Below are 24,761 nucleotides of genomic sequence, written 5' to 3'. Positions count from 1 at the left end.
ACAATCTGCTTCCTTCAGAGGGTCTGTGGGTCCTCTTAGGTTTCATGATTTATTCCTGCAGTCATTCTGCAGCAAAAATTCATGATGCAAGCCTCCATATGCTGCTTTGTCCAGTGGAGTTGGAGCTCCATTCTAGTCCTGCCTCCTGTCCACCAAGATACCCAGCCCTCTCAACCACGTGTTTCTACCAAGCATAGAAGTTGGTCCATTCATCCCAATCCACTCAATCTAAATGCCCCTCCTCCAATTCTATCCCAGGGCTGAACTCAAATAATATCATCTTCTGGCCAAAAAACAAGTCGTATGGTCTGGCCTAATAGGAGGTGATTGCAGTGCCCATCCAGAAGTTTATTCTGACTGTAGAACTCAGCCAGTGGTCTTGCCATATAGCAGAACCTAGCCAGTTCCCCCACACAAATTCAAAGCAAAGGTAGCAGCCCAACCACCTAGAGAACCTGAAAGCAAGCTCTGCCTGCCCCAGGTTACTACCAGCTGACCCATCCAGAAACATAGACTACACTAAGTAGAGAAGGTCTATCACTGTCAAAGAACACTTGTAAAGGCCAGAAAATGTGGCTGCCTCCACAAATGCACAAAGACCAATGCAAGGACACAGGATTACAAAAACTCAGGGAATCATGGCATCTTAAAAAGAAACCAAGAAATCTCCAACAATGATGTCCAAAGAAAGGGATATCTATGAAATGACAGAAAAATAATTCAGAATAATTCTGTCAAATAATTCAATGAACTCCAAGAATATATGGGCAAAAAATAAAATTTGGAAAACAGTACATGAACAAAATAAGAAGTTTGAGAAAGAAATAGAAATGATTTTAAAACCCCAAAAAGAAATCATAGAGAAGAAGAATATAATGATTGAACTGAAAAATGCAATAGAAAGTTTCAACAACCAGCTAAATCACACTGAAGAATCAGTGAGCTTGAAGACAGAGCATTTGAAATTATCCAAGCAGAGGAGCAAAAAGAAAAAAAAGAAGAAGAAGGAAAATTTATGGGAATGTTGGTACACCATCAAGAGACCCAAGCCATGAGTAACAGGAATTAAATACAGAGAGGAGGAATACAAAGGTCGTAAAGCATATTTAAAGAAATAATGGATGATAAGTTCCCTAACATGAGAGAAAAAACTAACATCTGGATATAGGAACCACAGAAATCTCCAATCAAATTCAGAATTCAACACAACATATAAGAATCAAACTATTAAAAATCAAAGACAAAATTCTGAGAGCAACAAAAGGAGTCCCAATACAACTACCAGCAAGCTTCTCAGCAGAAACCCTTCAGTCCAGGAGAGAGTGGGATGATATAGTAGAAGTGCTGAAGGATGAAAAAGTCTACCAACTGAGACTATTTTACCCAGAAAACTTGTCTTTCAAAAATGAGGAAGAAATAAAAACTTTCCCAGACAAACCATGCTATAGGAGTTAATTGCCATTAGGCTTGCATTACAGAAATTACTAAAGGGAGTTCTTTAAACTGAAAGAAAAATTTGTTAACTAATAACATCAAACTTATGAAAGCATGAAATCCAGTGGTTTAGATAATACTGAACAACATTCAGAACACTCAAAGACTATAATGATGGTGTGTAAAGTAATATTATCCCAGGCACAAGGGTTAAAAGACAAAATTATTAACAAGAACTATAGCTAAAATAAACTGTCAAGGAATACATATTACAAAATAATATATATTCAGCCATAAAAAGCATAAAATGGTGTGTGAGGAGAAAAGTATAGAGTTGTTGTATGCAATGAAAGTTACATTGTTATTGGCTTGAAGTAGACTGTTGTAAGTGAAAGATACTATTTGTAAGCATCAGGGTAACCATGTAGAAAAAAATCTATAGAAAATGCACAAAACACAAATAAAAATATTCAAAACATGCTACTGCAGAAAACCATCAAACCAGAAAGAAAGACAGCAACAGATGAAGAAAAAAAAGCCAAGTATCTACACATAAATAAAAAAAATACAATTATTAACAAAATGGTACTAGTAAGTCTTTACCTGTCAATAGTTACTTTGAATGTAAATGGATTAAGTTCTTTAATAAAAGATACAAAGTGAGGTAATGGACAAAAAAAATACAAGATCCAACTATATGCCGTCTACAAGAAATTCACTTCACTTTAAAGGACACACAGACTAAAAGTGAAGGGATGAAAAACAAGTCTGTGAAAACTGAAACCAAAAAAGAGCAAGGGTAGCAATACTTATATCAGACAAAATAAACTTTAAATAAAAAAAATCTACAAAAGAGACAAAGAAAGACATTGTATAATGGTAAAAGGGTCAATTCACCAAGAGGACATAGCAATTTTAATATATATGCTCCCAACAGTGGAGGAGCTATACGTATAAAGCAAATATTAAAGGATCTGAAGGGATAGATTGCTTTCAATACAATAACAGTAGGGAACTTCAATATATCACTTTCAATAGTGGACAGATCATCCATACAGAAAATTAATAAGGAAACACTGAATTTGAACAACACTTTAGACCAAAAGGACACAACAGACGTATCTGGAACATTCCATCCAACAGCAACATAATAAAGTTTTCTGTTAAGCACACACAGAATATTGTTCAGGATAGATCATATGTTAAGCCATAATAAAAGTCTTAGAAAAATTAGGAAGATTGAAATCACAGCAAGTACCTTTTCTAACCACAATGATATGTGAGTAGAAATCAATAACAGGAGGAATTTTAGAAAATTAACAAATAAATAGAAAGTAAACAACATGCCCCTGAATGGCCAATGGGTCAATGAAGAAATTAAAAGGGAAATTAAAAAATACCTTGAGACAAGGAAAAATGAAAACTTAACAAAACGTGAGATATAGCAAAAACAGGTCTAAAAAGAAAGTGTGTAACAATAAATGTCAATATCAAATAAGAACAAAACTTGCAAATAAACAACTTAATGTTACGCTTAAAGGAAATAGAAAAAGCAGAACAAATTAAGCCCAATGTTAGCAGAAGAAAAGAAATAATGAAGAACAGAGCAGAAATAAATGAGATTACAAAAAAAAAATACAAAGATCAACAAAAAGCAGAGCTTGGCTTTTAAAAAGATAAACAAAATCAACAAACCTGCAGTTAAACTAAGCAGGAGAAAAAAAGAGGACTCAAATTAAAATCAGAAATTAAATAATTGCTTTTACAATTGGCATCAAAAGAATACAAAGGATCATAAGAGACTATTATGGACAGTTGTATGCCAAAACACTGGATAATCTAAAAGAAATGGATTAATTCTTAGACACATATATCTATGAAGACTGAATCATGAAGAAATAGAAAATCTGAATAGATCATTAATGAGAGAAGAGATTGAAGCAGTAATAAAAAGTCTCTCCTCAAAAAAAAGCCCAGGACCTGATGCCTTCACTGCTGTATTCTATCAAATATTTAATGAAGAAATAATACCAATCTGCCACAAACTTTGCCAAAAATTACTGAAGAGGAAGAAATACTTCCAAACTCCTTTTATAAGACCAGCATTATTCTTAAAATATAGGGAGACAAGAAGATCACAAGAAAAGAAAACTACAGGCCAACAGTCTTCACAAACATATTCATAGACATGAAAATCCTCAACAAAATGCTAGCAAATCAAATTCAGCAACACATTTAAAGGATCATTGACCATGAGCAAGTGGGATTTATTCCTGAGATGCAAGGATGATTTGACATATGCAAATCAGTTAATGTGATACATTGCATTAACAGAATGAAGGACGAAAATCATGTAATCATCTCACTAGAAAAAAGAAGCATTTAATTAAATTCAACATTCTTTTATGATAAAAACTTTCAAGAAATTTGGCATGGAAAGAATGCATCTCAGCACAATTAAGGCCATATATGGCCATAGCTAACATCATACTCAACGGAGAAAACTTGAAAACTTTTCCTCTAAGATCTAGAACAGGACAAGGATGCCTATTCCAACCACTTCTATTCAATATAGCACTAGATTTTCTATCCTGAGCAATTACAAAGGAGAAAGAAATAAAAGTCATCCAAACTGGAAAAGAAGAAGCTAAATCATCTTTATTTGCAGATTGCATGATTTTATATACAGAAAACTCAAAAGACACCACCAAAAAAATGTTAGAACTGATAAATGAATTCAGCGAAGTTGCAGGATACAAAATCAACATACAAAGATCAGTAGCAATTCTCTAGACTAACAATGAACTTTCCAAAAAGGATATCAAGAGAATAATTCCATTTGCAATAGCTACAAGAAATACTTAGAAACAAATTTAACAAAGGAGGCAAAAGACCTGTACACTGAAAAATATGAAACGTTAATGGAAAAAAATGGAAGAAAACACAAATACATGGAAAGATAGCCTGTATTCATGGACTGGAATACTTAATATTCTTAAAATGTCCGTATTTCCCAAAAGTGATCTACAGATTCAGTGCAAACCCTATCAGAATTCCAAATTCATTTCTCATAGATATAGAAAAAAAGGAATCCAAAAATTCATACAGAACCACAAAAAACTCCAAATAGCCAAGGCCATCATGAGCAAAAACAACAAACCCTGAGGCATCACACTACCCGATTTCAAACTATACAACAAAATGATAGTAATTAAACAGCTAGTACTGGCATACAAATAAACATATCAGCCCAATGGAACAGATTAGAGAGCCCAGGAACCCCCACATGTACGGTCAATTGATCAACAAGTGTGACAATAATATACAATGAGAAAAGGACAGCCTCTTTAATTAATGGTGTTGGAAAAACTGGGTATTCATATGCAAAAGAATAAAATTGAACCCTTATCTCACACCACACATAAAAATCAACTCAAAATGAATTAAAGACTTAAATATAAGACCTTAAACTGTAAAACTATGAGAATAAATGTCAGAGATAAATCTACATGACATTGGTCTGGGCAATGATTTTTTAGATTTGATCCCAAAGCACAGACAACAAATGCAAAGATAGACAAATAAGATTACAACAAATGCTGTGCAAAAGAAACAATAAACAATGCAAAGAGACAAGCTATAGAATGGAAAAAATATTTGCAAGCCATATATCTGATAAGGAATTAATATCCAAATTATATGAGGAATTCAACTCTATAGAAAGAAAACAATTCAATTAAGAAGTGGGTCCAGAAACCCAGGTAGACATACTTCCAAAGAAGACCTATGAATGACTAACAGATACATGAAAAAAATGCTCACCATCACTAATTATTAGGCAGATGCATTAAAATCAGAAGGTGATATCACCTTACACCTGTTAGAATAGCTATTATCAAAAAAGCAAAAGACAATTATTGACAAGAATGTGGAGAAAAGGGAACCCTTGTCACTGTTAGTGGGAATGTAAATTAGTAGGACCATTTTTAAAACCAGTATGGAAGTTCCTCAGAAACTGAAAACAGGATTGCCATATAAACCAGCAACCCCATATCTGGGCATTTACATGAAAGATTTGAAATCAGTATGTTGAAAAGATTTTTGCACTCTCATATTTATTGCAGCACTATTCACAATAGCTATATTATGAAATCAACCTAAGTGTCCATCAAGTAACGAGTGGATAAAGAAAATGTATTTGTGTACAATGGAATATTACTATGCCTTAAAAGAAAAGAAATTCTGTCATTCACAATAACATGAATAGAACTGGAGAATATTATGCTAAGTAAAATAAGCCAAACACAGAAAGACAGATACTGCATGTTCTCACTTACATGTGGAATCTAAAACAATTGAACTCATAGAAACCGAGAGTAGAATGGCAGTTAACAAAGGCTAGAAGTGTGGGAAATGGGGAAATGCTAGTCAAAGTTACAAAGCCTAGTTAGACAAGAGAAATATGGGTTTTTTTTGAGATCAATAGCACAGCAAGCTGAATGTCACTAATAATTGAGTACTGTACATTTCAGTATCACTAAGAGTAAATTTCCAATTTTTTAATCACAAAAAGTTAAATATTTGAGGTGATATGTTAATTAACTTAATTTAATCATTCCACATTGTATTAAAAAATCATAGTATCACTTTTGTATTTACCTCCCCCATATGTATATACAAAACTATAATTTGTCAATATCCAATAAAAAATAAATGGTAGAATCTTTCCAACTGTGCGTGTTGGTTAATATAAAAGTGGAATAATTTCAGGTCTTTATGAATTAAATTAGGATGGTCTCTTACTTCATTTCACATCAATTTAAGCCAGTAATAAGAATCTTATGATAAACAGGTGATTTTCAATAATTTTTTAAAAATAAATTTAAAAATCTAACCACCATGTGTCTAGCACTTTGCATGATTGTAAGAGAGCACAAAAAGGAGATCAAAATAGCTTCTGCCTTCAAAGAAATAACAAACTCACTGGTATAATCATCTTGTTATATATGTATATATGTATATATGCATATACATATATGTAAATAACATATATATAAAAAAAGTTATACATATTTAATCTTTGACTTGACAAAGTTATCAACTGGACAGAAGTCACAGTCTAGTAGACATAATTCTTTTTCTAACTCAATACATATAAACTAAATTTCTTCTAAAAATACAGAATTCTAATTAGATCCCAGATTTTGTCACTGCAATGTCTTGTGAAATTGGGCAAGTTTTTCTATTTCTCTATTTTAATAACATGTAAGAAGTAAGGTTTTAAGCTTCATTTATTTTTTAGAATGTACTAAATACCAAATGCTGATGAGTTGTTTATGAGCTAATCGGCAATTAAACTCTTTTTTTTTTTTTTTTTCAAATTGTTTTGAACTGCCTTAAATGATTCCAAATATCCTGATCCTCAGCCTCTATTCCCAGGTGCTGAAAAAAATTGTACAAATAAGAGAAGATGAACTATTCATTGTTAGTGATTATTGAGAAACTGTACGGAACATATAAAATACTGGATTAAATTCATATATTTTTCTTACTACAGGAAGAATATGGATTGAAAAAGAAGAACCTATTAATTTAGAGGTAAAATATAAGCATTTTCTACCTATATACCTTAGATACTTATCTTTATCCTGTACCACTAAATAGTTTTATCATGGTTTAAAGAAATATATAAGCACGCGATGTGAACGTGTCAATAACCTCAGAGTGAATGTATCAATAATGTGAATATGCTGGATTAAATAACCAGGATTAAGAGGGACTGGAATGATGAACTGTATCCAACAAGGTTAAAAATGATAGATTGAATGTCAGTTTCTTCTTTTGGGTGTAGAAAACTCACTCTGCAAATTCATAATTTTAAAAAAAGTTGGCTTAGCAATAGCACTTGGGAAAATTGAAAGAGTTATGGATGAGTATAGGTTCAATATGTTTATATGCCAGAGATTACTAGCTGTACCCTACAGTATGGTTATCTATCTATCTATCTATTTATCTATCCATCTAATCATTTATCTCTTTATCTGTCATATGTACAAGAAACTCACTTTAAATGTAAAGACACAAATAGGTTAAGAATAAAAGAATAGAAAAGCTATACCATGCTAATAGTAATCAAAAGAAAGCTGAATTATCTATATAACTACCTGGAAAAGTATTTTTGAGAGCAAAAAATACTACCAGAAATAAAGATATTCATTTTATAATGATGACAGGGCTAATTAATCAAGAGGACAAATCTTACATGTGTATGCAACATTATACAAATTAAAAATTAGAGAGATTTTAATACCTTTCTCTTAATAATTCATAGAACTAGTATACAGAGAATTAGTAAGGCTATAAAAGACTTGAACAACATAATCAATGTGACTTAATTGACTTTCACAGAACCGTCCATTTAACAACAGGAGAACACATATCCTTCTCAATTGGACATGGGATATTTACCAATATGTGTCATGCCTGGGACATAAAACAAGTTTCAATATATTTTAAAAAATTAAAATCATAAAAAAGTGTATTCTTTGACCATAATGAAATTATTAGATATTAATAACAGATACATCTCTGGAAATTTTCCAAATACTTGAAATGAAGCAGCATGTGTCTGAATAATCCAAAAACAAAGAAAAAATCAGAAGAGAAATTAGAATTATTATAAACTGAAAGAAAATGAAAATATACCATACCAAAATTTTGGGGATACAGCTAAAGCATTACTCAGAAAAAAATTATAACACTAATTACCTATGTTATAAAAGATGAAACATCTCAAATTGGCCTTAGCTTCCGTCTTAAAAAACTAGAATGAGATTAAAATCTTTAGCTTTTTTTGTTTGTTTGTAGCGTTTGTCTGCTTGGGGCAAATTCTTTGCGTTTTTTTGTTTTTGTTTTTGGTTTTTTTTTTTACTGGAATATGTATTTCTTTCTCCTTTGCTGCTGAGGATATTTTCTCTGGTGACAGAATTCCAAGCTCACAGTTCTTTCCTTTTTTCCCAACATTTTAAAGACGTTCCACTGTCTTCTACCTTCTGCTGTTTTTCCATAGTGTCTAGACTACAGTATTTCATTGTTCCTCCATATACCATATGTTGTTTTTCCCTAGCTGTTGCAAGATATTTTTAGATTGTCTTCGATTTTCAGCAGTTTTATTACAATGTGTAATATATAATTAAATAATATGAAATATAATTAAATTTATGTCTTTCACTAAGTTTCTGGCTATCAATTCTTCAAATATTTTTCTGCCCCAATCTCTTTCTTCTGTCTTTCTTGGATTCCAAAGGCACAAATGTAAGATCTTTAGATATTTTCCAGCAGACTCCCAATCTTCTCTTCTCTTTTATTTCATTCTTTTTTCCTCTACGTTCTTTAGCTTGGATAATTTCTATGAGTCTATCTTCAAGTTCACTGTCATCTTCATTCTTCTCTTGAGTCCATCCAGCAAGACTTGTCATTTTAGGTATTTTATTTTTCAGTCTTTAAATGTATATTTGTTTTGTCATTTTTATTTCTTGCCAATAGTTCCTAACATTTCATTAATTTCAAGTGTGTTTTTTTCTTACCTCATGGAGGATATTTATTATAGCTGCTTTAAAATGTTGCCCAATAGTTCCGAAATCTGGATCATTTCAGAGTGTATCTATCGTCTTTTCAACTGAGGATTGTTCACATTTTCCTGGGTATTACATAAGCAATTTTGAGTTGTATTGTGGATATTTTTAATGTTATGTTGTGGAAACTCTGTGCTGTTTAATCTTCTGGAGAAAGTTGACGTTTTTAAGTCGGCAATCAACCTAGTTATATTAGGAATATAAATTCTGTTCTAACTTTTGTTTTCAGGTGTTCAAATCTCAGTTCAATTTGCAAAGGCTTTTTTGTTCTCATATAAGTCTGTCCTGCTCAATAGCAGCTCAGGGATTAGGCTGAGAATTGTGTAGATTTATTCACAGGGTTAGTGCATACCCTTCTGTCTTTTATCAGGGATTTTCTTACAGTCTCTGGCAAACACAGGCCACGTTTCTTGGTTCTTTCAGTCAGAAACACAGTTTCTGTTGGAGATTTTGCTGTCAGAGCTGCCACTACCATCTTGCTTCTCTGCAACTAGCGTCCACCCTCAGGGCACAGCTCTACAGGCACATAAGTTAATAAAGAAAAAAAAAAGAAAAAGAGAAAACGTCCTTATGTGGGTAAATCTCCAACTTCTGATTTCCTTTCACAATTCGCCTCCTTTTGTTTATTTTTAAGGTGTCTTATATAGTTTTAAAAATATATTTTCATAAATTATAGTTGTAATCAGTAGGAGGGATGGGCTGTGGTGGTCTTATGCCACATGCCACAACCGGAAGAGCTAATTTTAATTCTCAGCACATACATAAGAGCCTATTATAATCAGCCCATCAAAGGTTTCATATTACACCTAGTGTCTTTTGCTCTTTATCCTCTTTCATTTAGCTAGGTAATGCCTCCACTATAGAGGGTGTGCCAAGGACAATGTAGCCACTATCCTTGAGGATATTTCACAGATACAAAAGAAGATGCTCAGGTCTCTGGCTGGAAATTGTTTTTAATGAGCCAGGCAAACATTTGAAGAGTCTTTCTGGGCAGTGTCTGGCAGGAACAGGCATAGCTTAGAGGTACATAGTAGAAAAATAGACTGCTAATGCTATAATACAATCCAGAATAAAAAATAAGGGCTCATAATTGTGAAGGCTTTAGATCTCAGCCCTTAGTTATGAGATCTTGGAAAAATATTTAAATTTGCTGAATTTCAGTTTACTATTTTGTGAATATGTGTACAAAATTTCCTCTCTTTTGGTGAAATGTATATAAAAGTGACAGTTCTTGGCATACATTGTATAGGTAAAATAGCTTTTCATGATATTCATAGAAAACAAGTGAAACTGAAGACAAAAAACCTGGAAAAGTCAGAGAGTCTATAGTTCATATATAAGTCACGCAGCAAGGAAGGAATGTAGCATGTGTTTATTTGCAGGATTCCAATGAGTTGAATGATACGTGACACTTTTTTTGAGGTAATCTCTCTGTACGCACACTTACAAATTTTTAGAAGGACAAATAACTGAAATAGGTGGTCAGTACAGGTAGACTGCTACCTCAGATAGCAGAAATCTCCCCTGAAGGAAAACAGAATGCATACAGCAGGAAAAAGAAGATTCTGCCACTCAGTAAGCTAAAGGGATGAGATAAAAGGACTTGAATGTTTTTGGCAAAATGAAGGCCTATCTGCCTTAGATTAGAGTTTTAATTCAGGAATTGCATTACTCCCAGCATTTACATTTTAATATTTGCTGTTAATAACAAGTATTTTAACTACTGGATAAAAATAAAATTTTTTAAATCTCTGGAAATTATTTAATCCATTTTGTATTTTTTGCATATTCAAAATATAGCTCTAATGAAATGACTCTTTTAAAACAATTTTATAAAACATACACTTTCAGCTTTCTGCTATTCTCTTTAGGTCTGTACTTGTTCATCAATCTTTAAAGTTCTTTATTGCTTCTTTTGTAGGTTAGAACTTTTTTAGGTCAGAATGTAAAATCGAGGGAGATCTGGAGAAAGGGCAGAGATTAGGGTACAAGCCTGTCAGAAAAGAACAGAGAGAGAATAAATGAAATTTTAGTCATGTGGTGACCTATCCATTGATGGCTATGCCATCTGGAGAGAAGGAAAGTGTTCAGGGTTTTTGAACATTAAAAAAAAAAAGCCCTCAACAAGAATTCACTTTATTTTTAAGTGAGACGGATGTTAAGATCAAATATTTGACACTTGACCATCCTTAGTTTGGTGTCAAGTATTATAGGTAGCTGAATTCACAGATAAAAGCTATTGATTTATAAAGATAGCTCAAACTTCTCTGGATTTTGGATATTTTTCACATGATGTACACTTAAGCAAACATTCGCTTATTTAACAACTGTGTGTTAAGGGCATAGTATTGTGCTAACCACTGTATTCAAAATACATTTTCCATAGCTTTTTATACTCAGCGAATTCTCAATACAATTGAAACTGCAGGGTAAATTAAGATAATCCAAGTCTGAAGGGCTGAGATAAGGCAGTGAATATCAAATAGATGGTATCTATAGTAAAGTTTCCAAAGAGAAAGGTCACTAGGAACAGGAGTGACCCAGGAACTTCAGGGAGGGTGAGTGATTTGACCTAAGCCCAGAAGATTACATTGGATGTAAAAGTAAATAGACGGAAAATAGATATATGACCTAGTCAGATAGAATGAGTGGTGTATGTTTAGTTAATAATGAATGATCCATCTAGATAGAAAACAAATTTTGTGTTGAGAGGTGATTAGAGGTAGGTTATAGCTAGATTGTATAGTACTATAAGGTTTTAAGCTAAGAAATTTCAAATTTACAGAGACTCTGTTAAAATTTTTTATTGATATAGTACAATGCAGTCTTAGAATGTTTTGTGCAGGAGAGAATTAAGAGAAGAAAACAAGGAAAGGAATATTATAGCAGCCAATCAAAGTAACCCATAGATGAATCAATAATGTTGAATAGGATTTTGAGAATAATACAAGTAATCTAAAAGAAACTAAAAGGATTTGTTGATGATTATATATATGGGTAAAAGAACGAATTGAAGCTGGGAGGAGTGGCTTACACCTGTAATCCCAGCAATTTGGGAGGCGGAGGCGGGCGGATCACGAGGTCAGGAGATCGAAACCATCCTGGCTAACACGGTGAAACCCCGTCACTACTAAAAATACAAAAATTTAGCCGGGCGTGGGGGTGGGCGCCTGTAGTCCCAGCTTTTCTGGAGGCTGAGGCAGAATGGCATGGACCCAGGAGGAGGAGCTTGCAGTGAGCCTAGATGGCGCCGCTGCACTCCAGCCTGGGCAACAGAGTGAGAGTCCGAATCAAAAAAAAAAAAAAGAATCAATTGAAATATAGAAAAAAAGTAGAACTACCATTTCATCCAGCAATCTCACTACTGGGCATCTACCCAGAGGAAAAGAAATCATTATATGAAAGACACTTGCACATGTATGTTTATTGCAGCACAATTTGCAATTGCAAAAATATGGAACCAGCCTAGATGCCCATCAACCAACAAGTGAAAAAAAATGTGATATATATATTTACCTAAAATATATATATCACATTTGGGTGTGACCATTGAGTAATACTACCATGGTATACATATATACACACACACCATGGAATGCTACTCAGCCATAAAAATGAATGAAATAATGGCACTGGCAGAAACCTACATGGAGCTGGAGATCATTATTCTAAGTGAAGCAACTCAGGAATGGAAAACTAAACATTTTATGTTCTCATGTATAGGTGAGAGCTAAGCTATGAAGATGCAAAGGAATAAGAATGATATAATGAACTTTAGGGACTTAGGGGGAAGGGTGGGAAGTGGGTGAGAAATAAAAGACTACACGTTGGGTACAGTGTACACTGCTTGGGTGATGAGAGCACCAAAATCTCAGAAATCAACACTAAGGAACTTTTCCATGCAGCCAAAAAGCACCCGTTCCCTAAAAAGTATTGAAATAAGAAAAGAAAAGAAAATTAATTATAGAGAAGTTTTGATCAGGAATTACTTGATGATGGTGCAACAATTTATAGAAATAAGTAATTCAGAATGAAAGATGGTTTCATTGGTAAGCAGAGGACCATATTGTATAACTGTTTGGTTTAAAGAGATGGCAAGATATTGGGCAGTTGGAAATATGTAAATGAAGGTCAGAGAAAGATCGAATGTAGAGATATAAATTTAGTAGTAATTCATATTACCTTTGAAGTTTCAAGACTGGATAAAATTTCTTAGGAAATTAGTTTCAAAAGTTAAAACCCTGAATACTGGAAAATCTTCACATTTAAGAGCAAGGGTAAAGCCAACATTTATTAAACCGCTACACATCCATCTATCTTAAATTTACAAGAGCCAAGGAAGCCTCAGAAACAGTGCTGTCCAGATGGTTTAGAGAATGTGCAGACACGGTTTGCTTGGTGCCAATGTCCAGCGAAGTTTCATGAAAAAGCTGGTAACCAAATGTTCAAAAAGGAAGAGCTGGTTAAAGGTGTTTGTTGGCTATTAGAAAGAGGTCAGTGATAACAGGTTTTAGAACAATTAATGGTTTATTTCATTAAAAAAATAGGTAATCTTTGAGGGTCAATGTTTCTTTGGCAAAAAAAGTCATGAAACACAACAGACTATCCAGATCTGGACAGGTACTCTTCACTATCCTTTGCTTTGTATCTTATTCTTTGAAATGGTAGATCAATGTGAAAATGGGCCAACTCTGGAAGAACAATTTTTATTCATGGATGAAGGAAAATGCATTTGATACGATAATTGTCATTCGGAAATCATCCTTAATATTAAGAACTGACATTTATTTAGATTGAAGTGCATCTAGGTTGAAACAAAGACAAATTTCCTTTAAGTATCGAGATTTTAAAAACAACAAAAAATTAAGACTATCAGGGGACCCAGCCAAGCTAATTTTAGAAGGATATGCAGAACATTGATGTTTTTATATGTCAAACATTGCCATAGTCTGTGCTTTATTTTCACAACCCTCAACTGTTATCCTTACCAAGTCTAAGTGTTGTCTCTGTTCTACTTCAAAGGCACCACAATTCACTTGGTGCCAAGTACCGAGCTCACCACATTGTGTGTAGAGTGTCATTTGGGACATTAGGGTACTAGCCACTTGTGTTATTTTTTCAAAGAGGTCCATGAACCATTTGCACCAGAGAGCCTTCTGGAATGCTCATATTCTGCAGCAGGAGAGACGAAAACAAGTCTAGAAATGAAAGAGACGGTAGAGGAAGCCATGGGACCAAGAGATGCCTGTGTTGCGCAGATGCAGATAGCCCAATCTATACTTACAGAATCAAAATTACTAGGAGTGGCACCCAGAAAAATGTATTTTAAAAACAAGAAACCCCAGGTTACACTCAGACACATTAAAAATGTAAAAGAAGAGTTTAAATAAAAAATTAAAAGTAATACAGTTTTAGTGTGTGTGTGGGTTCTTGTGTTTTACTCTACTTCTCTCTCTCTCGTGTTAATTTTCATATCGAAACTACTTTTCCCATCTTGTGTTTTATGAAAGGATTGAATGGTACCACATTTGAGTTGTCTTCTATCATTCCTGACATTTCTTGCTCCTTGTTTTAAGAGCCTGAGAATGTGTGGGTAGATTCAATATCAGAAGAGAGTTTCATCCTATTGGCTATGTTTAGCACCTTCTGGAATGTGAATATTCTGGAGCAGAGAGAAGAGAGCAGCCTAGAAACTACACAGACTAGAAAAAAATCCATGAAGTCAGCAGAAAATGCATGGAGAGACATTGTAGAAGTCAATGGAAGACAGCATTTTAAGGAAGGATACATGGAAAAGTGCTAGAGGGGGTTTTAAAAAATATTTCAAATCTAACTGATTTTTATGTTTCTTTGTCATAGTGTTTTTAAAAACCGTGGTCAAGCTTTTTGTTTGTTTGTTTGTTTGTTTGTTTTTTGAGACTGAGTCTTGCTCTGTCGCCCAGGCTGGAGTGCAGTGGTACGATCTCAGCTCACTGTAAGTTCTGCCTCCTGGATTCACGCCATTCTCCTGCCTCAGCCTCCCCAGCGGCCACCACGCCCAGCTACTTTTTTGTATTTTTAGTAGAGACGAGGTTTCACAGTGGTAGCCAGGATGGTCTCGATCTCCTGACCTCGTGATCCACCCGCCTTGGCCTCCCAAAGTGCTGGGATTACAGGTGTGAGCCACGGCGCCCGGCCATGGACAAGCTTTTAAATACTTACACTACTTCATCAGTCTCTGTTTGCTAGAGTGAATCATATTGTGATGCTTTGAAAGGGAAAGAATTTTAGCAATTTTATTTTAGCTTGGGATCTCACAGGAGGAAAGTAACTCTCAGAGCAAAGCTTCGTAGATTTAATAAAAGATAAACAATACTTTTCATCAAACTTAATATTAAACATAACAGAACTCTAGGCATAATAATTCATTTTAACATTAATATAAAATCAAGCCCAATTTTAGTCTATTATTTTGGTATGTGAACATACTAAAGGATTGACAAATAAATAACAATTAGCTAAAACTTGAAATTAGCAAATAAAATATGTTGAGAATTTATAGATGGATTTTTTACGTCATTTATAGTAGAAAGTTGTTTTAAGCAGAAGAAACAAAAGAATCATTTAAAGGAAGCTGTGGAAAATGCAATGCATAACTTTGCTGTGATGATTTTTGGAAGATGAAAACATCCTAATTCTTAGTTGTTCACATGAGAAGTAAGTTGATATTCTTTTATTTAACCAAGGCTTTACTGACACCTACTATATACTTGGCCCTATTCTGTACACCTTGGGTTATAGCAGTGGCACAGGGGAGGAAAGAAAATAAAGTAGAAAAGAAAGATTGAAAGTGGCAACAAAGGGGAGCAGTGTTGCAGTTTTGCATTTGGGAATCAGATAGGACTTTACTGAAAAGGTGTCAGTAAAATACAGGCATTCAGGACATGTGAGATTGAGCCATGGAGAATATTGATCCATGAACTTGCGAAGAGCATTCTAGGTAAATGGAGTAGCAGATACGAAAGTCCTGGGGCAGCAACAAGCCTGCCATATTCAAGGAACAGCAAAGAAGGCACTGAGGCTGGCATGGAGTGACTAAGGAAGTCTGTGGTAGAGATGAGGTTAAGAGGTCAAGAGAGCAGATTGATAGGGTCTCACAGGTCATTAACAAGTACCTTGACTTTGGTTACAAGCTATAGGAGACTCCTTCCCCAAAGGGATATGAAGGGAGGAATGACAGGATCTGACTTCTATTCTCAAAGGAACATTCTGGCTGCTAGATTAAAAAGAGATTATAAAGAAGGACAGAAGCAGGGACAACTGTTAAGAAACTGCAGCAGTAATTCAAGTAAGAGGTGCTGGTGACTTGAACCAAAAATGGAAGCAGTGGAGGAGAAAGTTGGTGTGTTCTGGGTTTATTTTGAAAGCAGAGTAACAGAATTTGCTGGTAAAATGGATGTAGCTTGTGGGGAAGGAGAGGAGTCAAAACGACTCTAAGGTTTTAACCTGAGTAACTAGAGAATGAAGGTGCTATTTACTGAGATGAAAAAGGTAGCAAATGATGTAGGTTTAGAGGGAAAGTCATGAGAAGTTTGGTGCATATTGAGTCTGAGACACCTATTATATTTATACTAGGGTTGTTGATAGTCAGTTGTACATACAACTCTGGCTTTCAGATGAGAGTTCCAAGCTGGAATTGTAGATTTGGAAAAGAAAAACAAGTAAGTAATGTTTAAAGCCATGAGGCTAGAGGTAGAAAAAGAGGAGAGGTCTAGGATTGAATTTTAGGGCACTAAAATAAAACCTTTCAATGTTAAGAGCTTAGAGAGAAGAGAGGAACTAGTAAGTAAACTGAGAAGGCAGACTGAAGCAAGTATTACTACATCATTAATAGCTCTTTTTGAGAGCATTGGTAATGTAGAGGTTCTCATGGCCCTAAGTGTTTTTTCACTATTTTTAGGGTCATTTGGTCATTTTCTATTTACCTATAACTTGATCTCAATTTTAAACTCTCAATCTTAAACTCTTGCTCTTTCCCATTCACTCCTCCTATCCCTGCTTCATGCTTGCATCACATTTATTTTGAAGATCTTCATTGGTACTGTAATTTCATCTGAGTGTAAAATGCATTTTTGAAAACTGTCAAAAGTAATTTGGTGATTCATCTGGTGAATGAAATGGGTGACCAGGTTGGTTAATATCACTTTTGATCAAAAATCAGGAGTGACCATTGAGTAATATCACCAAGTTTACTGTTTGGTTTACATGCCCAGTCTAAAAGCAATTTCATCAGGCATGCTCTAAAATGTTTTGAGCAATGATAACATTACTGGAATAAATATATCATTTCTAAGAGGACTGTGGTCAAGGCTTATTTTCATATATGAAATACATATATAAGTTTTGTTAATTTGATTAACAATATTTCTTAACATTCTATTGTTTTATCATTTATGTTTATATAGTTGCTTAAAATTCATCAACATGCATGTGGCCATAAACAATGTCGAACTGAATCTTCATTTTGCAATGTAAGGGTTTCTCAAAAAACTGCTATTCTTATTTAAGGTGATTATCTAGTGAAAAACAATGGAAAATAATTGTTTTAATTAGTAAAAGATTTGCAAGAAAATTTTAAAATATTTGTCCAGATACTACAAAAATTGCTGATAGTGAGCACCAGAGGTTTACAAACACGCCTTCTTGGATGTCTGAATAATAATGAATTTGTAATGAATGTATTCTTTTCAAATTATGCCAATTATTTGTTCACCAAACAAATATTTATTGTTTTAACATGTTATGGACTCATGTCATATGGAGAAGAGTTTGCTCTTTTAGATCCTTCCAAAGGCATCCTCAGAGATTTATGTGCACAAAGAAGAGAGCAAAAATTGTGTTACTGACTTTCTCCACATCTGACATAGTCTCCTGGGAAATTTTTACCATGTGGAGAACCCGTTTTGTCTAGGCTCAAGGGAGATTAAAATAGTTGGTGAGGTTTAGTGTTTTCCTTCTATGTTTGCTATGTCCCAACTCAGGTCATTAGTCACTTGCCCTGTGACACAGAAAGCTTCTTCTCTTTCTTAATGATATGATCCAGTTACCATCAATGCCTCTGACTTGCGCCAACCTTAAGTGGCATGTAATAGAGAGTGGAACTTTTAGTTTTCTTTGGAGGCTAACTACAGATTTTGTTCTAGGTTCTGGGATGGGGACACGGAAACAAAGATGGGGTTTCCGTTCTCAAAACTATTATTTTTTGAGGAGAAGGAAACACGCATAAGGAATTACATCACAATATGATAACTGTATGATGCTATAAAGTCAATGTACAATGGGAGTTTGGGAGAGAACCCTAAGAGTTCTTGGTTTCAGGGAAGGTACTGGCGTGATGCAAAGAGACGGAGTGAATTCTCCACCAAGTTCAGCATGTTGAGATAGTTGGAAATTATTGGGACCCAGCCTTTTTTCTTTTATCCTTCGATCCTCCAGCTAATCCGGTTATTTCAGAGCCTTTTCCCTAGTTTTTTCCTGACATTTTGAATGAAGTTTAATGTTCATTCTAGGACTTTCCTTGTGAAGTATTTTAGAGTCTTTACCCCAAGGATCACAGTCATCCCGAGGCAAAAATATTGTAATTGGCTCATTGTTCCTTACTTAAACTTGGCCGAGATACCCATTCCTCTAACTAATGTTGACACTAATTGCCCAAAGGAGGTAAGTGATTTCTGAATGTAGGCTTACATGTTTCTTATTATACATAATAAACTTACAATGTTTTTCATGTGTTTCACCAGTATGGTCAGCTTCACATCCTCGTAGGATATGACTAACTGCACCTTAGGCTTCTTGTCTGGAAACTTCTCACCTGATAAAAGAGTAGAATTTCAGTGAGTTCAGTTGGAAAAGGCTCAGCACAGGAGCAATCAAACATTTAAAAACTAAAACAGGACTAATAAATAATAAGTAGAATAAACATTCTTCAGATAATGTTGAAGAATCTTAATGCTTTTCAGGAGGTGGAGTTGATTAGATAAGAGATGGGATTTGTGTCTAACCTTTAACTCTTCCCCTAATATTTCATATTTTGCTTTGATTGATACCATTATTTTCTCAACAACTTAAGCTTAAAACCTCAGTGTCATTTTGGCTCCAGTTTTCTCCTTAGCATTCATTATAACGAGCTTGAAGTATTAGAGGTCACAGAGATTAAAAGTGTGGCCTTTAGAAATCAGTGAACCTGAGGTTCAAGGCCCAGCACTACTATTCATGACTTTGTCATCATGACTAAATTAATCAACTTTATATAAAATGGAAATAATAGTTACTTTTTGAGATGGGTGGTTGAGATGATTAACTGATAAAATTCAAAAGTTGTAACATAGTAAGTGGTTAATTTGTACTAATCTCTTTTTTCTCATCCCATAGCACCTAATTTAAACTCATATAAACGTTTTGCCTAAACTACTAGGACATTCTCTCACTCCTCCCACTCCCTGCACAGAATCCAAATCTATTTGTATACCATTACCAATGTAAGTTTCAGACAATAACTTTTATAAAATTATTTTGATCAAAATGCCTTTCATAGATTTCCATTGCTTATAAAAAAGGTCTAAATTTGTCAGCCTTGTATTGTAACTTCTTATTACTGTTTTATTTCCCACTTTTATTCTATACTTTCATTCATATGTTTAGTTCTACAAGCAGGCTCTACTATTTCTTTCTAGTAGTTTCTCATATTATTCCTTGCAATTAAAATGATCTTGTTAACCATTTTTGTCTATTGAACTTCTAACTTTCTTCAAAGCTTAATTAAAATGCAAAATAGTTTGTGTGGTCATCTCTCCCTGAACTCTCCTAGCACAGCCATTATCATGGAATATTTACATTGTAATTATTTTATATGTCTCAATTTGTTTAGGGGATTACAATCTATCTCAGGGCTTACTTTTTACCCCTATGTCCCCAAGGGGCATAAGCCAATGCTTACTCCATAATGTGCACATTAAACATTTATTTAATAACAACAGTAACCTTAATTTTTCTTTTGAGTTGTATCACAACATCATTAAAATGAGAATTTTAGTTTTTTTAATTAAAAATTTATTGTTTACTGCCCAAGGATTAAACATAATTTATAGTTTTACTAATATTTCCCTTATAATCTCTGGTTGTATGTTATCTGGGGGAATTTAGAGATCAATTTATTAATAACAAAGAATTTGTCAATGGTCATCAGATAGTTAATCCTAACTTTCTAATCTTCTCTAATATTTGAAAATTATACCCGAGCAGTGTAGTTATACCTGATCAGTATAATTTTAAAATATATAACTTTTCAAAGCTTTCTACGTTTATTTGAGTAATTTATACATTATATGAGGTGATATTAATTTTATTGTTAATAATATGGATTTCTGACATTGAAAAGGATGTTTTTTTACCATTGAAATGGTAATATAATAAGAAATCACTTGTAATATCTTGATTACAATAACTGGGAGATGTGAGTTAGAGATAGTATGAGTTAATTCTGAGTAAGACTGAAGTAAATTGCATTTCATAATAAAAAGATGTTTGGTATAAAGGTGTTAAAAATGCTGATGACGTTTTGAAGCACAATGAACATTATATTTGAATTATAGAGTAGAAGAATTGTTAAGTAGACATCCAATGTATTTAATCAGAGAAGTTTTAATTCGAAGGGAGAAAATTAGCATAAATTTGTGATTGACTGCCTAAATAGTACAAGTACAATTGCCACTTGAACTGACTGAAGATATTTCCCCCTCGACCTCTTGTGCAAGATTAGTAACTAAAGTATCCATCAAAACATGCCAGAGCTCAGAACCCAGTGAAAATTCACACCACTAGGAATTGACACTCAGTAGTCAATGTCTTAGTAGGAGTAGAGACGCTTAATATTTCTGTAGCTTTGACTGTGTGCCAGGCTAAGAGCTTTATGTACAGTAACCCATTCAATCATCATAGCAAATCTATGAAATTTGTATTATCTCCATTTTACACATGAGGAAACTCAGGCACTTGATCCAAAGTCATAGAGACAATAAATGGTACAGGTTTAAGTGATCTTCAAAGTCTGTGTTTATAAGTGCCTGGTTTATAAGCCAGGCGACAACATAAGAAAAACAGCTTAAATGAACTCAAGAAGGACATTTGTGAATAGCTTAATATGTTCAAGAAGACGCTAGGATATGTTGGTCTTCTGCTTCAAGTTAGTCTGAAGGATTCAACTATGCTTAGATTAACCATTTATAGTAACCCCAAGAACTGTTAAAATATTTTTGATTTTAAGGATGATTGTGTTGAGATGCTTGATGCATGGTACTACAGCAGCTAATACATTGCTTATTATGCAAAATACGTCCATTGGCATTAGAAAATGGTATCTCAAGTTTTCACTTTTTTCAGATGATATATTCATATGAAAAAAATTTTAAGTACACATAAAAAGTCTTCCTAACATCTATCCACCCAGTTCTCCCATCATTATTTTATTAGTTTCCAATATATCTCTCCAGAGGGATACATTTTTGGGGGGAGTTGCTTCATATTTGCAAATATAGATAAGTACTTCTATTTCACTCTTTTTAATAAGCATAGTGTATTCATCATTCTCCACATATATCTTGGAGATATTTCCATATCAGTAATACATATCTTTATTTTTTAAAATATAGGTTCTTAGTATTCCATTATATGAAAATACTATAACCAGTTGCTAATTCATGGGCAGGTGGATTGTTTCCAATGCTTTGCAGCTATTAAAAATCATGTTGCATGAATCATTTTGTACCTGCATCATTCTGTACAATGATGCAGGTACATCATTGTACCTTACTTAAACTTGGCCGAGATACCCATATCAGATGACACCTATAGTCATCTGATCTTCCATAGAGCCAAAAAAACAAGCAAGGGGGAAAGGACTTCCTGTTCAATAAATGGTTGTTATATACACAAATATCACAAGATAAACTTCCAATATCAGGATTGAAGGTCGAAGAGTATTAGCATTTGTAATTTTGATGAATATTGCCAATTGCCTTCCATGGAGGTTCTAACAATTTGCATTATTACCAGCAGCGTATGAGTGCCTGCTGATTTATAACCAAGCTTGTTAATTAAATTTTTGGAGTTTTGCCAATCTGATTAGAAAAAAATGGTGTCAGTGTAATTTAAATTTGCATTTATCTGAGTGAGGTTGAGTATCTTTTCACATCGTTAAGAGTCACTTGTATTTTCTTTTTTGTGGGTTATCTTTTTATACTATTTACTCAATTTTTTATTTGGTTGTATATCTTTTTCTTATCATATTCTACATGATAGTTAGGTGTTAGATAACAAATCCCTCGTCTGTAATGAATTGCAAAAATTTCACCCATTTTGTCATTTACCTTTTTATTTTTTTGAGTTTGCTGTGGTGCTTTATGGCATGCAGAGTTGTTATGGCTTCTGGATTTTGGAGTCACAGCTATAGTAATTCATTTCAAGATTATAAAGGAGATTTTCTGTTTTCATTGTCACATGTGTGATTTCATTACTTATATTTAAAATACTTCCTCCATTTGTTACTTATCCTGGCATATGGTATGAAGTATAGTATCCCAACACCATTTTTTGAATTTTCCCTTACAGTTTTGGTCGCATACTAAACTCCTGACTGTATTTGGCCATACAGATATTTTTGAAAATCTTATTACATTGCATTTATTCATCTATTTATGCACTGACACAGCACTGTTTTAATTATTGAGGTTTTATAATATGTTTTGATATCTAGTGGGCCTTGTCTTCACTCATTGCTCTGTTTTTACTAAGCTTTTCTATTTTTTCTTTCTTTTCTTTGTTTATGAGCTGTAGAATTAGGCTATCTACTTGGAAGAAAACCTGCTAATATTTTTAAAAAATTTTATTACATTTCAAAATTAATTGGAAATATATGTCTTTATGATGTTGAATTTTCCTACCTAAGAGGATAATATGTCTATCATAAATAAGAGAATTCAACAAAAGTATCAAATACAAAATTGATATATAGATATCAATTATATGTTACATATAGATATAAATTTACTATATAAAATGTGCATTTTATATATGTATATAACAACCATTTATTGAACAGGAAGTCCTTTCCCCCTTGCTTGTTTTTTTGGCTCTATCGAAGGTCAGATGACTATAGGTGTGCAGCTTTATTTCCCTAGTTTACATTCCCACTAGCAGTGTAGAAGTGTTCCCTGATTGCCACACCCATGCCAACATCTACTGGTTTTTGATCTTTTTATTATGGCCATTCTTGCTGGAGTAAGGTGGTATTGCGTTGTGGTTTTGATTTGCATTTTCCTGATCATTAGTGCAGTGAGCATTTTTTCATATGTTTGTTGGCCATTTGTATATATCTTCTTTTGAGAATTGTCTATTCATGACCTTAGCCTACTTTTTGATAGAATTGTTTGTTTTTTTCTTACTAATTTGTTTGAGTTCATTGTAGATTTTGGATATTAGTCCTCTGTCAGATGTATAGACTGTGAAGATTTTCTCTCACTCTGTGGGTTGTCTGTTTACTCTGCTGACTGTTCCTTTTACTGTACAAAGATGCTTTAGTTTAATTAGGTCCCAGCTAATTAAATTTGTTTTTATTACATTTGCTTTGGGTTCTAGGCCATGAAATTGTTGCCTAAGCCAATGTCTAGAAGGGTTTTTCCAATGTTATCTTCTAGAATTTTTCTTTAGTTTCAGGTCTTAAGTTTAAGTCCTTAATCCATCTTGAGTTGATTTTTGCATAAGGTGAGAGATGAGGATCCAGTTTCAATCTCCTACATGTGGTTAGCCAATTATGCCAGCACCATTTGTTGAAAGGATGTTCTTTCCCACTTTATGTTTTTGTTTGCTTTGTCGAAGATCAGTTGGCTGTAAGTATTTGGGTTTATTTTCGGGTTCTCTGTTTTGTTCCATTGGTCTATATGCCTATTTTTATACCAGTACCATGCTGTTTGGGTGACTATGGCTTTATAGTATAGTTTGAAATCAGGTAGTGTGATGCCTCCAGATTTGTTCTTTTTGCCTAGTCTTGCTTTGGCTATGCAGGCTCTTTTTTGGTTCTCTATGAATTTTAGAATTGTTTTTTTCTAATTCTGTGAGGAATGATGGTGGTATTTTGATAGGGATTGTGTTGAATTTGTAGATTGCTTTTGGCAGTATGTTCATTTTTGCAATATTGATTCTACGCATCCATGAGTATGGGATGTGTTTCCACTTGTTTGTGTCATCTATAATTTATTTCCGCAGTGCTTTGTAGTTTTCCTTGTAGAGGTCTTTCGACTCCTTTGTTAGGTATATTCCTAAGTACTTTATTTACTTTTATCTTTTGCAGCTATTGTAAAAGATGTTGAGTTCTTGATTTGATTCTCTGCTTGGTCACTGTTGGTGTATATAAGAGTTATTGATTTGTGTACACTAATCTTGTATCTGGAAACTTTGTTGAATTCTTTTATCAGTTCTAGGAGCTTTCTGGAGGAGTCTTCAGGGTTTTCAAGGTAAATGATCATATCATCAGCAAAGAGGGACAGTTTGATTTCCTCTTTACTGATTTGGATGCCCTTTATTTCTTTCTCTTTTCTGATTGCTGTAGCGAGGACTTCCAGTACAATGTTGAAGAGGAGAGGTGAGAGTGGGCATCCTTTT

At 33.8% G+C, this 24,761-nt stretch overlaps 1 protein-coding gene across 6 annotated transcripts in view; it reads right to left on the bottom strand.

Moving 5' to 3' along the window:
- PIK3C2G (phosphatidylinositol-4-phosphate 3-kinase catalytic subunit type 2 gamma) overlaps positions 1–24,761 on the bottom strand; it is a 422,739-nt gene that overhangs the window by 24,178 nt on the left and 373,800 nt on the right. For all 6 annotated transcript variants that reach the window (XM_021922093.2, XM_021922095.2, XM_017945702.3 and 3 more), the window contains one exon: positions 18,824–18,918. In XM_021922093.2, coding sequence (XP_021777785.2) covers positions 18,824–18,918 — 95 coding nt within the window. The remainder of the gene's footprint in view (positions 1–18,823; positions 18,919–24,761) is intronic.

Source organism: Papio anubis, chromosome 9, assembly GCF_008728515.1.
Source record: "Papio anubis isolate 15944 chromosome 9, Panubis1.0, whole genome shotgun sequence".
In the NCBI taxonomy this organism is placed as follows: Eukaryota; Metazoa; Chordata; class Mammalia; order Primates; family Cercopithecidae; genus Papio; species Papio anubis.
The sequence above is the reverse complement of the archived record's forward strand: the minus strand, read 5'-3'. Positions and strand labels throughout refer to the sequence as shown.